The sequence below is a fragment of the Phyllobates terribilis genome, unplaced genomic scaffold (assembly GCF_046119375.1).
Source record: "Phyllobates terribilis strain yellow unplaced genomic scaffold, ASM4611937v1 Scaffold_2__4_contigs__length_985480577, whole genome shotgun sequence".
NCBI classification, from domain to species: domain Eukaryota; kingdom Metazoa; phylum Chordata; class Amphibia; order Anura; family Dendrobatidae; genus Phyllobates; species Phyllobates terribilis.
This window is the reverse complement of record NW_027362762.1, coordinates 428,464,166-428,479,668: the sequence shown is the minus strand read 5'-3', so window position 1 is coordinate 428,479,668 and position 15,503 is coordinate 428,464,166. Positions and strand designations below refer to the sequence as shown.

Sequence of the window (15,503 nt, the reverse complement as noted above, 5' to 3'; positions counted from 1 at the left end):
GGAGGCCACAATTAATAAAAATTGATGTCACGCATATTTCAAAACTTCCATAAACTAATAGAGCACAACCTTAATGTAATATAATAATCATAAGTAGTACTTCAGCAACACAGACAAGCCCTTGGTAGAATATGCCCGCATGGAGAGCTTGGCTGTCAGCGTACATGATAATATTAATAGAATAAGTATTAGACAAAGCACTTCTTCACTTTAGCCAATAAGTATTGAAAGTTCTATATTAGAAAAAAAAAAATACATTCCCAGTTTTTGTACAAAATTCTTTCAGCTGGACCAGATATGCAGATATGTTAAAATGGAGATAATTCAATAACTTTAAGCATAATATGTACAATAATGGATCCAGAAATTCACAAACGTCCGTATATTTTCTTATTGCCACGTTTTCAATAAAAAGCAGAGCCTTGGGTTTAAATAATACGTATGGAGATCCTCTGGCACTAAAAGGTCACATGGTTTTTGATCGCATTTATTTGTTTCACCATTTTTTGAATATGTTCATACCTATGTTGGAAAAAAACAAAATACAACAGTAAGCACAGCACTAGGAAAGAAATAAAATACTAACATGTGAGCACCACTTCATAGTCTGTACATACAAGCTGAATTAAAGCAGAGGGTACATTCACATGTGGAAGATTAGTTGCAGACATTGGTACGACTGACAATCTGTTACATACACTTACTTCAATAGGGTTTTTATTCAGTATGTGGGTAAACTTCTGCAAGCTTTAATCAATGTTTGGAAAAGAAACTAATCAAGAATCTGACAGAAGGAGAAGTCAGCAGACACGCTGTAGCCACCGATTACTGACGCTCCCCAAAGAGGAGAGTAGAGGTTTGTTACATTTTATTACACAACTCTGGCCAAAAATGAGCTTTAGTTCTATTGGAAAACCCCTTTAGACTATGTTCACACAATGTCTTTTGGCGGCGAATTGAGCATGAACAAGTACTGCAAAAAAAATTAATGCACAGCGATGTTAAAATGTTATGTCACTTCTTTTAACTGCTTCAGAGTTCAGAAACCCTGGAAGAGGTAAAAATGAAGTAATATGTTCATTCTTCTTGAAATTTTATAACGAAGCCGGCAGCGTAACTGCTGCAAACACGACTGAAGAGACACCGGAAAATATGCTTCGGAAAAACAACCGCCGCTGGTGGAAAGTAGAAAGTCAAGACGAGTTGTAGCTTTCAATGGTACCATTCATTTAATCATATAATGGACTGGAAAACGGAGCAAAAAAATAAATAAATAAATTATACTGGGTAAAAAAATAGTTTTTAGAGTTATGTTTTTACGGTGTTCATAAAGTGATAAAAATGACCTGGTAACATGATTGTCCAGGTCAGTGCAATTATGGCAAGGCAATACAAAACTAAGTGGGGGGGTGGCGGGAATCTGACGTTTCCGAGACATGTAATGTTTTTATTTAGCTGTCGATGGAACTGTTTAAGAGTTTTTGTTTGCCATGCGAAAAAAAACACAGTTTTTTTGAGCTCTTGAAAAAAAAAAAATAATACAATAAGAAGCGATCAAAACATTCTATTTTATATTTTGATAGACCAGACTTTTACAGGCACAATATCACAAACTTTTTTTTTTTATATCTCTTTATTTTAATTGGGAAAAGGAGGTGTGGGGGCGATTCAAGCTTTTTTTTTTTTTTCTTCTTCTTCCCCCCAGTCCCCTCTGGTGTCTTGAACCTCTGCACATACCAATGCAATATCACAGTATATAGTGAAAATCTAAGTTGCCTTTGAAGCTTACATAGCTGAACTTTAGAGGAGCACCAATGTGGCAGTGACAGGAGGGGTGCTTCAGAAGGCTTTAGTCTGCCACAGTAACCCATTATTTTTCTCAGGGCTGTGGAGTCGGTAAGCCAAACCTCCGACTCCAGAGCACGGCCTCACTACTGAGCATGTACATAAAGGGCAGCACAGATTCATCTCAGCTAAAAGCAGAGATCCTTACATCAGGAATAGAACATACATCTATAAGACATTTCATAACTTTCCCAAATTCTTATGAAATCATTTACAGCACATACGGCATTGTACTACTGTACCCAATTTATTATATATTTTAGGAGTCGGTCCATTTTATATGGACTCCAACTCCACCAAAAACGACTTTTTCTACAATCGCGGTGAGCAATAGCACTACTTAATGTCGCTGTCAAAGACTGACAACAGCATGTAAATGTCTTTAAGTTGCTTTGACTGTCTGCACAGTACCAACCCAAACCTGGAGCTGAAGATCTTAGCATTGTCAAGCAGGTTACTACAAATACAAACGCTGGATTTGTCACATAGTGTGCCCTGGGCAGTAAACCAGGTTATAGTCTTCAGTTGAAGGTTGACTGGATGGATAAAAATTAGCCACCGTGCATATGCTGATCCTACAGATTATGAATGTTACTCAGTTAGTACTTACTGCTCTTTTAACACAGTTTGGATATTCTTTTGCTGGTAGTCACTAAGAGTTAGGTTAGACTTTCTTGGACTTTTTACTTTTTCCATCTTTCGCTCTTGATACTCCATTTTCATTTTGACCTGTGAATAAAGAAAAGACACAAACATCCTGCAACTGTGAAGTTACTCTGATTCCTGTCTTGCCTGGGTAATGTGGTTCACTTACCTGTTTTATAGCATTATCCAGATGATGGAGCTGTTCATGTGTTGAAAGTAGCTCCTTCTTCATATCTCGTTCACTATCTGTGAAAACTGGATGTCGAGTGTTGAAGCTGTGCAGCACAGCTTTTAGCCTTCACAAAAAATAAGCAAGTGAAGATGGATATCAGAAAACCATATTTATAAAATTGAAAAATACTTACAGTAAGGTCTAAAAATTTACCCCTTGAGAACCTAAAACCTACCGGCAATTCGATCTCTTTACAAAAAGTCAAGCCAACAACATCCCTGTAATTCCATTTTTACTCCCCTTCCCCCAACTACTCTGTCACTCTGGTGAAAATGGCGAGATTGGCCACTTAGCCCAGGACATCTTTTCTGGAGAAGTTGATAAAATAACCACTAATTCTAGTCACTAATATAAGCAAGTTAATAGGAATATATCCTAATCCATGCAGAGAACAAAATCAAACTTCTAAATGGAACACTAAGATCAAAGTGAGAAGAAGGACAGGCACACCTGCTCAGGAGATCATCTTGTTTCTCTTTAGCTTCCTCACATTTCTCAGCAAGACGTTCAGCCGTTTCCTTAAGGCTTTTTCTGTATTAAGAAAAAAAAAAAAAAAATTATATATATATATATATATATATATATATATATATATATATATATATATATATATATATATATATATATATATATATATATATATATATATATATATATATATATATAATCATCCTCTGTACAGCCTCTATACATCAATGTCTTCAGGACTGGGCATTTGTTTTTGCTCTTATGGTTTTTTTTTCCCTCCCCCTGTTCTAAGAGGCATATCTTTTTTTAATTTGCTGTCATCCATATGAGGGCTTAATTTTTTGGAGGGTGAATATGACAATTCATTTTATATCATAATGTACTGGCCCAAAAAAAAAAAATTCCAATTGAAATGGGGGAAAAAAACAATAACAACCCAAAACGCAATTCTGCATTGTTTTTTAGGTTTTGCTTCTATAGTGTTCATTATGTCGCATAAGTGACCTAGCAACATCATTTTCCAGATCAGTATGACCACATTTACACAAAACTGCATAGATTTTTTTATTAATATTTTTTTGCGGTGAAAAAAAATATATATATAGTTTTGGTTGCCATTTTCTTAGATCTGTAACTTATTTTTCCGTCGATGGAGCGCTTGTTTTTTGCGTGGAGAGCTGACCAGTTTATTGATACCATTTTGGGGGAGTAGATACAATAAGAGTGATCAAAACATCATTTTTTTTTTTAAAGGTATGTGTGGTGCTTTCTTGTTACGAAGTTTAAAAGTCAGGTTAATCATTTTATATTTTGATACTTGAACCTGTGATCGCCCGACTGCATATACTATATCCTTCAATACCACAGTATTGCAATATATAGTTAAAATCTTGGGGAGTCCTTTAAATACTGCTGTTAGACTGAAAACAATTCTGTTTCATTTTTTTTGCTTTACATGTGAAATGTGTGTCTACAAAAAGTGTGCAAGATTAGAAGAGTAGGGGTGTGCCGAATGGGAAAGTGGAATCACAAAAAGCTATAAAATGATAATGAAAAGTAAGAATCTCTTTCCAGATGTAGACTGTAGTATTGTATGGAAAGTGTTAATACTAGACCCAGCAAAGAAGCAGTCCAATTCCTACTATTTTTCCAGAACAGATTTTGGCAGATTTTTGAGTTCACCTTTCTTCTTTACGGTACCGCAGATCTTTAAGTTGCTTTTCTTTTTGAGCAATCAGCAATTTCACTCTGAGGGAAAAAAAGCTAGTTAAAGTCAGAATTTAAGTGTAACAATCACATCACAAATATCAGAATATCACGCACAACACACATTACCTTCTCTGAATCTCCTCTCTAGCCATGTCCTGTTTAAGGACATATTCTTCGAGGAAAACTTGGGTTGCTCGACTTAACAATTGAAGACATTCCTCAGGTGGCGGAGAAGAGTCTTTATTAGAAAAACTAGGGTATGCAAAAAAGTCCATCACAATTTATATTGTAAGTGTTTAAAAACTTGTTAGTAATGATTTGCATAAACTTTCAACATAGGGATATGTTCATTGTGATAACATAGGGCATCCAAATCCACCTTGCTCAGCCAACAGCCTTCCTAAATGCGTGTATTTTAAAATACTGAACATATGGATTAAATCTGCCCCATCTTCCCCGCAATGTGGACAACAATCATTCGGCCTAAAGCCCATCCAATGTAATATTTTAGGGGTTCTGTATTCTCTATGTATAAAAAATATTTGAGATCTTCTTCGAGTCGTATTTATCGATACTTTTCCTTGTGACTCAAGAATATCTTCCCACTCCTCTTGATTAATTAGTCCCAAATCTCTCTCCCATTTAGGTTTAATTGTGGCCATAGGGTCTCCCAGGATCTTTAATAACAAAAGAATTATATGTGAGAGATAAGGCCCTTAACAGTTTGAGAAATAATGGGATACTGGACTCTGGTTAAGTGAAATGGTCAAATCTGAGAGATTCCTGGGCTCTTACAGCATGCTGCAATAGTAGATATCTGAAAAATTCAGGGTTACCCAAGTTGAAAATTAGTTTTAAATGAAGAGCATTGGCAGGACATACTAGACAGAATCCCCCAATTATCCTTAAATGTATCCCGTGACTCTCCCAGTTATATGTGAAACATCAAGTTTATAGAACACCTAAATTTCTATTTGATATTGGGCCAAGACCACATTCACTATGTGCTAAATGTAAGACAAACTCAGCAGACTTATTGCATATCAGATATGCCATACCCCTCACAACCACCAACACCCCTTCTGCCCAACTAGTGTAATCCTACCCTTACCAGAACAGGATGGGACATAACACTACTCAAAACCATTCGTTGTATGCTGTAGCAATGAGAAAAATATCAAAATGTAGATATTTAACTCCATTTCAGCACCCATTGCATTAAAAGTCAGAGCGGTTATCTTACGCACAGAGTTTTAAAAAAACAAACAAAACACAAATTGTGCAAAAGAGATTTTTGGTACTCACCGTAAAATCTCTTTCTTGGAGCCTTCATTGGGGGACACAGGACCATGGGTGTATGCTGTTGTCGCTAGGAGGCTGACACTAGGCAAAAAAAGAATTAGCTCCTCCTCAGCAGTATACACCCACCGACTGGCACTAAGCTCGTCAGTTAGTGAAAAAAGCAGTAGGAGAAGCATAATAATACAAGTATAAACAAGTACAATACGGCAACAAGCCAAACATAGGCCTAATAGCCAAAAAACTAGGCACACTGGCCAAAGCTCAGGCACTAATATCAAACATAGGCACAAATCAGGGAGGGTGTTGTGTCTCCCAAAGAAGGCTCCAAGAAAGATTTTACGGTACCAAAAATTCCTCTTTCTATATTACCTCATTGGGGGAACACAGGTAACCATGGGACGTCCAAAAGCAGTCCCAAGGAGGGGAATAGGAGGATTAGCGCAAATCAGGTAGGACGATCGGCGACAGCCGCCTGCAGAACCTTCCTACCTAGTCCGGCATCTGCCGAAGAGTAGGTATGAACCTTGTAGAATCTTGTGAAGGTAGGCAGAGATGACCAGGTAGCCACCTTGCAAACCTGAGCTGATGAAGTCGGGTGGTGAACAGCCCATGATGCCCCCTCCAGCCGGGTGGAATGGGCTCTTGCCGCCCGGAGGGGGCAGTCTGTCCTTTACTCGATAAGCTTCCAAAATTGTCGAGTGAATCTAGCGAGCAATGGTAGATTTAGAAGCAGGGAGACCATTACGACGACCCTCAGACGACAAACAGGGAGTCGGAGCGCCTGAAAGAAGCAGACCTTGAGCAGTAGCAACGCAAGGCTCTAACCAAATCCAGGTTATGCAGGGCCTTCTCAAGTGGACGCACAGGAGAAGGGCAAAAAGGTAAGAATGTTCTGGTTTAGGTGGAAGGCAGAGACCACCTTAGGTAAAAGGAAGGTACTGGCCTAAGAACTATCTAATCCTGATGAAGGACGAGGAACGGAGAATAACAGGAAAGAGCTGCCATTTCGGAAACTCTTCAGGAATGCGACCTTCCAGGAAAGGAAGGACAATGAGATTTCCTGAATCGGTTCCAAAGGACCCCCAACATATGGTTAAGATCCCACAGATCTACTGGCTGTCGATACGGTGGTGCTAAGTGGGCAACACCCTGAAAGAATGTCCTGACCGGAGGACGAGAGGCCAGGTCACGTTGAAACAGGATGGACAACGCGGAAACCTGACCTTTGAGCCTGCTGAGAGATAAATCAGAATCGAGGCAAGACTGGAAAGAAAGACCAAGATGTAAGGCAGGGAAAAGGACATGGGAGTCAAGTGGTTCTCGTCACACCATCGAAAAAAGGCCTTCCAAGTATGGCGATATATGCAAGAAGAAGCGGGTTTCCTGGCGCTGATAATGGTCTGTATGACCTGGGAAGAAAAACCCGCCTTCTTCAGCAGCGTGACCTCAACGGCCATACCATTAAACTGAGATACCGAGAATTCGGGTGGAAGAGTGGACCTTGGGAGAGAAGATCTGCGCGGTCTGGAAGCTTCCAGGGTACGTCTGCCAGTAGATTGACCAGTTCCGGATACCAGGCCCGTCTGGGCTAGTCTGGAGCCACTAGAAGGACCGGAACTCCCTCCAGCTTGATCTTCTTGAAGACTCTGGGGTCAACGAAATGGGCGGAAAGAGATAGGGAAGGCGAAACTGAGACCATGGAATGACTAGAGCATCATAAGCGATCGCCAGAGGGTCGCAGGACCTGGCTACGAAGTGAGCGACCTTGCGATTTACTTGTGACGCTATTAGATCGACGTCGGGAGGGCCACATTTTTGACAAATCTGAGCTAACACTTCTGGGTGAAAAGACCACTCACCCAAGGACAGGCCCTGACTACTTAGTAAGTCGGCGGCCGAATTTTCCACACCTGGTATGTGAACTGCTGATATCGCTGGGTGACGGTCGGCCCAAATTAGAATCCGTGAGACCTCAGAACGGACTGGCTTCGAGTGCCGCCCTGATGATTTATGTAAGCCACGGCCGTGGTGTTGTCCGACTGTATCCGGATTGGCTGGCCCGCCAGGAGGTCCTGCCAAAGAAGGAGATATGGGTAAATGGCCCGGATTCCCAGCAGGTTGATGGGAAGGGAGTATTCCAGCGACCCTGGTGGAGGAAGACTGCTCCCCTACCAAGCAGACTGGCGTCCGTTGTGACTACCAGCCAACGAAGAGGGAGAAAGGATCTCCCGAGGCAGATAGAGGAGGAGAGGGTCCACCAAGTCAGAGACTGTCCTACCCGAGGAGGCAGGATAATGGGACGATGCAATGAGGCAGTCCTCTTGTCCCAAGCTGACACAAGAGCCAGTTGGAGCGGGCATGGAACTGGGCAAAAAGAACAGACTTCATGGCGGCGATCATCTTTCACAGGACTCGCATGCAGAATCAGAGGGTGAGGAGATGAACGTCTTAGAACACGGATAGCCTGGTTGAGGGCCATAATTTTTTCCTCTGGAAGTAGAACCTTGGCCAGGGAGGTGTCGAACAGGGCTGCGGAGACGGTGTCCATTTTGGTGGAGTCTGAATAAAATGGACCGACTCCAACTCCTAAAATATATAATAAATTGGGTACAGTAGTTCAATGCAGTTTGTGGGGAATATTTTTTCATAAGAATTTGGGAGAGATATGAAATGTCCTATAAACGTCTGTCCTATTCCTGATCTAAGCTCTAGACTTTTAGCTAAGATGAATCTGTGCTACAGTAAATTTATCAATTAAACATGAGCCATGTATGAGGGAGTCGGAGTCATGGAGTCCGTGTCATGGAAATTGAGGAGTCAGAGGTTGGCTTACCGACTCCACAGCCCTGGTGTCGAACCTCATGCCCTGGAAGGTTAGGTGCTGGGACGGAATCAGAGACGACTTGTCTTTGTTTACAATCCAACCGTGACGGGAGAGAGTGTTCAAGGTGATCTGAAGACTGTGGCAGCAGTCCCGGTAGGACGGCCCCTTGATTAACAGATCGTCCAAATAGGGAATGATGACAATTCCCTTGGAACGAAGAATGGCCATGACGGTTGCCATCACCTTGGTGAACACTCTGGGAGCAGAGGCTAGGTCGATCTGAAGTGCTGTGAACTGGTAATGATCCTCCTGGATCGCAAATCGGAGGAATCTCTGATGGGACGTGCAAATCGGGATATGAAGGTAAGCATCCTGAATGTCCACTGAGAAGAGGAACTCCTCGGGTTCCATGGAAGAAATAACTGAGCTGAGACACTCCATCCTGAAATGACGAAGCTGCACCCGCCGGTTCAGGAGCTTGAGGTCCAGGATAGGGCGGAGTGATCTGTCTTTCTTTGGCACGACGAATAGGTTGGAATAAAAACCTGTAAAGCTCTCTTTTGAGGGAACAGAAATAATGACTCCCGCTAACCGAAGGGAATCGATAGCTCGTAAGAAACCTGAAATGTGAGCCGGATCCCTTGGAGGGTGAGACCGGAAAAAACGACCGTGTGAGATGGAGGAAAATTCTATTTTGCAGCCTGTGGAAACTCTCTCTCTCTGACCCAGGCATCATCGACCGCTGCCAACCATGGGTCCCGGAAAAGGAGGAGACGGCCGCCCACCCTGAGAGGATTCCCGGGTGGGGGTGCCCCGTCAAGCAGAGGGTGAATCTGCTAGACCAGGATCCTGAGAATTTGTTGAAGGGGCCCTTTCTGCGCCAGGACGGAGCAGGTTTGTATGAGGGCTTCCTTCTGTTTCTTTGGTTCGGAGATCGGTCTCGCTGAGGTGGGACCCTGGTAGAGGGAAAGGAACGAAAGGGACAAAACTGGGGTGTTCGTCTAGGGTTGAACGGACGTTTGGGCCTAGGCTGAGGAAGAGAAGTGCTCTTGCCGCCAGTGGCGACAGAAATAAGTTGGTCCAACTTAGATCCGAAAAGACGGGAACCCTGAAAGGGAAAGTTGGTAAGCGACTTCTTGGAAGGTGGATGAGCATTCCAGGCTTTGAGCCAAAAGAATCCTACAAATGGGTATATTATTACTGCTTGCTCACGCTGAACAATTAGCAGCGTCTAGGGAGGCAGAGACGAGATATTTCCCCGCGTGGGCAATCTGGTCCGCCAGATCCACCATCTCCTCAGGAGGAGCTGAAGAGGCTAGACCCCGACTGAGAAGTTTTGCCCAAGCAGATACAGCTTTGGCTACCCATATGGACACGAAAAGAGGGCAGAAGGAAGCACCAGCAGCTTCAAAGGCTGATTTGGCGAGGGATTCAACCTGTCTGTCCGTGCTGTCCTTAAGGGAGGAACCGTCGGGCAGGGAGAAAATGGTCTCAGTGGAAAGACGGGAGACCAATGGGTCGACAGGAGGAGACTCCGAATAACGGTTGACAAGCTCTGAACTAAAGGGATAAAGGATGTCTAGCTGTTTCTGCCCAGAGAAATGCTTGTCAGGATGCTCCCAGTACTCTGAGAGGACGGGTAGACGTTCCATGGCCTGAACCAAGGATTGTGAGACCTTGGTGAGGTTAGATACTGAATGAGAAAGGGCAGTAGCCCACTCCGGTGGAGGGGGTGTGCTCTCGTCCCGAACGGCAGGAGGCTCCTGTGAGGCTGACATTGTAGAGGGCCTGCAGGTTAGGCAGAAGGCAGAGGCCTGACCTGTGGACCACTTCTTATTACAGAGGGCACAGACACAGTGAATTACATTAGGAGAGGGATGGGAGAGAGGCTCCCTGAGCCTATGCATATGTAAATGTGACAGGTATGCTTGTGTGCCTAGGATACTGCTGAGGAGGGCTAATACTGTATATAGAGGTCTGGACAGATCCTACCCGTCTGAGGAAAGGATCCTGTCGACAGAAAAGAAGTCCCCCAGGCAGGAGAAGCGGCGGAACAGCAGTGGTGCAAAGTCTCTGTGTGATGGAGGCTGAGAGATGGGGACCGTGTGAAGGAAGGCGGTCTCGTGCAGGGCGCGGGAAGACCATGGGGGACGCCCCGACATAAAAGCGTGAGGGGGAAAGACCACGCGCAAATGGGAGATTTGAACGAAAAAGTGGGGCGCGGCCACCGTGCTCTTGCCGGTAATCAGCGGTGGGTGTGCCGGAAGACGTGCCAGGGGCGGCGCTGAAGCCCGGAGCACGCCGCAAGAGAAGCAGTGTGGGCGGTCGGAGGGCAGGCCAGAGGGCGGTGCTGAGTCCCGGAGCGCCGCAAAAGAAGCACTGTGGGCGGGCCGGAGTGCGGTGGTGAGGTATGGAGCGCACCGTGATAGGGTGCATGGAAAGAGAGACAGACAGAGACAGAGACAGACAAAAAGGTGATCTATAACAGTCCGAGACCGGGGCCTTGATTTTGAAGCGGGCCTGGTGTGTTCCCACCACTGGGATAGGAGGCAGGTAAGAATGACGCTGCCCGCTAACGTTGGTGGAGGGAAGAGAGGCAGAGTACCTGTGAGGTGCTGCGGAGTCTGTGCTGCGTCCGGGAGCCTCATCTCCGCATTCTGGGACTGCGTTAGGAGCCCCGGGTAGAAGGGGTTGGTGGGGGGGGTTGCTGGCAGAAGTCTTTCCCGCACAGTCCCGGTCCCGGACGGTGCAGAAGACAGGATTGACCCCTGTGATGGGGGAAGGTCACTGCTAGTGACCCCATCTTCCTCCAGGCCCGCTCCGAGGAGGGGGCTGGGGATGGGATCAAAGGCAGGACCGGACCACTCCGAGCGACCTGAACACCATGAGGTGACAGGGATTGGGTCCTGCCTTGCAGACCTGAGAGTGGGCGATATGGGCGACACCACATTGCTCTCTCGGTCGCACCTGTGTGCGAAAACAGGGTGAGACATTACACCCTGTTACCCTGGGAAGGAAGAATCTGAAAAAGAAAAGGAAAAAGATTAATAAAAAAAAACAGGATACCCAAAAAGGAAAAAAGGAAGGATCTGGGATCAGATCCAGGTCCGTCTCCTACTGACACTAAGCTTAAACTGACGAGCTTAGTGCCAGTCAGTGGGTGTATACTGTTGAGGAGGAGCAAATTCGTTTTTTGCACCATAGTGTCAGCCTCCTAGCGACAGCAGCATACACCCATGGTTACCTGTGTCCCCCAATGAGGAGATAAAGAAAAGCTCCACATTAAACCTGTCAGGAGAAAAATTAGACATGCATATTTAAAGAACTCAATCATCGAACAAAAGAGCCAGTGTTGCCACAGAGGCTTGAGGCCTATTCGCTCATACGGCCTCATGTCGAATCTTGCGTTCATGAGTGTCCAGCCATCACAAAGTGTCCTTTGGAGACTCAAAAAAAAAAAAAAAAAAAAAAAAAAAAAAAAAGAAGAACAAGAGGTAGAACTGAGGGCAATCACTCCTAGTTTTGCAGGGTAGATCAGAGTATTGCACTCCAAGGAACCTCAACCTTCTTTATGTCCACAAACAAGGATCTTTTGAGCTGGACCTCCACAGAAAAGTCTGGAAAAAAATGAATATCTTTTGTCTTCCAAGCCGAAATGTCCAGCTTTTCCCTGGCTTTCCTCAGGATGATGTCATGCTACTTATAGTGTAAAATCTTTATCAGAATGGATCTAGGAGGTCTACCTACTGGGCCAGGTCTCGTGGGGACCCTGTAGACCCTTTCAACAGCAAACGAAAAAGAGTATCCACCATTATTCAAAAAAAAAATAAAAAATCTGGATCTCTGCCTTACACCAGCCCCTATTATTATGCCTCTATAGATTTTCTAGATTAAATCAACTTTGGCCAGTAAGGCAGTGATTGATTGTGGCTCTGAATGTCTCTATGAACCGGAGGACGGCATCCTCCACCTTACTTGACTCTCCTCTCCACTGCGGTGGTACGTTCCGCCACTTTTTGTACATCGTGCCATCCTGGATTACTGATGACACTGCATCATCCTCTCTGCCGATCTTCCTGCATCTTGTCATTTCACCCCCGCAGATTGAAAATAATGCCCACAGCCTAATGCCATCTTCAGGCACTGGTTAGGTAGCTTTCTGCCCAAAATTGCGCCTCATGATGGAGCTTGCCGATTGAATACAGCAGAGTCACGTCCTCACTGCATGCCCACTAGGCCATGCCCCCCCAAATCCTTACTTTTAGATAACAAATGCACACAAGAGACCAATTACCACAATTTAGGAAAGTGAGAATAGAACACTTTCACACAAAAATAGGCTCTCATCACAAAGTAGCCCTGTTCACTATAGTGTTAAAAAGACTTCACCCCATATTTGCTCACTTTAACAGTAAAGGATTTGCAGATGTCCGAAGAAGAATGTTTCTAATGTGATTTTCAAATGGGCCTTTAACATCTTCCAAGACATGTGGGACAGTCTCTGTGATGTGGCAGTCAACCTTGGAGCAGAGAAGAGCTGGTGATGGTGGTCGAATAATTGTTCTGAATAGAGAAATGAGAAAAATAAAAAACAATGACACAACAGGCAATTCATTATTAAGTAAGTCAGAGGCAGCAGGAAAGGCAAGAGCCATTAAAGGAGTTATACAGACTTTGAGGTGTTTTTGAGGGGGGCTAAGAACCTATCGGCACGTAGTTGCTAGCTACCTGCCTGTTCTGCGACAATCTGTTCTGGCTCACTCCAAGCAGTTTCTTCTCTTGCGCTCGGTCCACGGGATTTCACTGCTGACGACATGCTGAATGACAGCAATCTCTCTGGTATCTAACTGCGGGGAGATGGCTGTCAATCAGTAGGATGTTGGCAGTAACACCCGATCGACAGAACAGACAGGAAGATGAAAAACTGCTCAGACAATGTGACTGGACCAAATTGCCAGTAAGAGCAGTCCATGACAGCTCTGAGCCAGAACAAATAGTCACAGGGCAGAACAGGCAGGTAGTTAGTAACTACCTGCTGGTAAGTTCTTAGCCCCATATAAACCATATAAAGAAAAACCCTAAAGTCACGGAAAATCCCTTAAAATTTGGTATAATATAAATTTTACACATACAATAATGGTCTTGTGATGCATTCATAGCCACTAGTAAGGCAAATCATAGTTGTCCCAAGAGAGAGGTCAGAAACAATCCAAAATCCTTGAATGGGTGCAGGGAGCCTAAGAAAAAGAAAACAATAATATTAATTTTTATTTTTTATAGCGCCAACATATTCCGCAGCATGTGTGTGTGTATATATATATATATATATATATATATATACATATACACACATACATACATACATACACACACAGTACAGACCAAAAGTTTGGACACACCTTCTCATTTTAAGATTTTTCTGTATTTTCATAACTATGAAAATTGTACATTCACACTGAAGGCATCAAAACTATGAATTAACACATGTGGAATTATATACTTAACAAAAAAAGTGTGAAACAACTGAAAATATGTCTTATATTCTAGGTTCTTCAAAGTAGCCACCTTTTGCTTTGATGACTGCTTTGCACACTCTTGGCATTCTCTTGATGAGTTTCAAGAGGTAGTCACCCAAAATGGTCTTCCAACAATCTTGAAGGAGTTCCCAGAGATGCTTAGCACTTGTTGGCCCTTTTGCCTTCACTCTGCAGTCCAGCTCACCCCAAACCATCTCGATTGGGTTCAGGTCTGGTGACTGTGGAGGCCAGGTCATCTGGCGTAGCACCCCATCACTCTCCTTCTTGGTCAAATAGCCCTTACACAGCCTGGAGGTGTGTTTGGGGTCATTGTCCTGTTGAAAAATAAATGGATGGTCCAACTAAAAGCAAACCGGATGGAATAGAATGCCGCTGCAAGATACTGTGGTAGCCATGCTGGTTCAGTATGCCTTCAATTTTGAATAAATCCCCACCAGTGTTACCAGCAAAGCACCCCCACACCATCACACCTCCTCCTCCATGCTTCACGGTGGGAACCAGGCATGTAGAGTCCATCCGTTCACCTTTTCTGCGTCGCACAAAGACACGGTGGTTGGAACCAAAGATCTCAAATTTGGACTCATCAGACCAAAGCACAGATTTCCACTGGTCTAATGTCCATTCCTTGGGTTCTTTAGCCCAAACAAGTCTCTTCTGCTTGTTGCCTGTCCTTAGCAGTGGTTTCCTAGCAGCTATTTTACCATGAAGGTCTGCTGCACAAAGTCTCCTCTTAACAGTTGTTGAAGAGATGTGTCTGCTGCTAGAACTCTGTGTGGCATTGACCTGGTCTCTAATCTGAGCTGCTGTTAACCTGCGATTTCTGAGGCTGGTGACTCGGATAAACTTATCCTCAGAAGCAGAGGTGACTCTTTGTCTTCCTTTCCTGGGGCGGTCCTCATGTGAACCAGTTTCTTTGTAGCGCTTGATGGTTTTTGCAACTGCACTTGGGGACACCTTCAAAGTTTTACCAATTTTTCGGACTGACTGACCTTCATTTCTTAAAGTAATGATGGCCACTCGTTTTTCTCTATTTAGCTGCTTTTTTCTTGCCATAATATAAATTCGAACAGTCTATTCAGTAAGACTATCAGCTGTGTATCCACCTGACTTCTGCACAACACAACTGATGGTCCCAACCCCATTTATAAGGCAAGAAATCCCACTTATTAAACCTGAAAGGGCACACCTGTGAAGTGAAAACCATTTCCGGTGACTACCTCTTGAAGCTCATCAAGAGAATGCCAAGAGTGTGCAAAGCAGTCATCAAAGCAAAAGGTGGCTACTTTGAAGAACCTAGAATATAAGACATATTTTCAGTTGTTTCACACTATTTTTTTTGTTAAGTATATAATTCCACATGTGTTAATTCATAGTTTTGATGCCTTCAGTGTGAAAGTACAATTTTCATAGTCATGAGAATACAGAAAAATCTTTAAATGAG

General features: G+C 43.8%; 1 protein-coding gene across 1 annotated transcript in view; it reads right to left on the bottom strand.

Moving 5' to 3' along the window:
• Positions 1–218: 218 nt before the first annotated feature.
• NUP88 (nucleoporin 88) overlaps positions 219–15,503 on the bottom strand; it is a 36,005-nt gene continuing 20,720 nt past the window's right edge. The window contains exons 10-17 of the mRNA XM_073665253.1: positions 13,658–13,762; positions 12,930–13,088; positions 4,526–4,651; positions 4,373–4,438; positions 3,173–3,253; positions 2,660–2,786; positions 2,456–2,574; positions 219–522 (exon numbers count right to left, since the gene is read on the bottom strand). Coding sequence (XP_073521354.1) covers positions 459–522; positions 2,456–2,574; positions 2,660–2,786; positions 3,173–3,253; positions 4,373–4,438; positions 4,526–4,651; positions 12,930–13,088; positions 13,658–13,762 — 847 coding nt within the window. The 3' untranslated portion in view covers positions 219–458. The remainder of the gene's footprint in view (positions 523–2,455; positions 2,575–2,659; positions 2,787–3,172; positions 3,254–4,372; positions 4,439–4,525; positions 4,652–12,929; positions 13,089–13,657; positions 13,763–15,503) is intronic.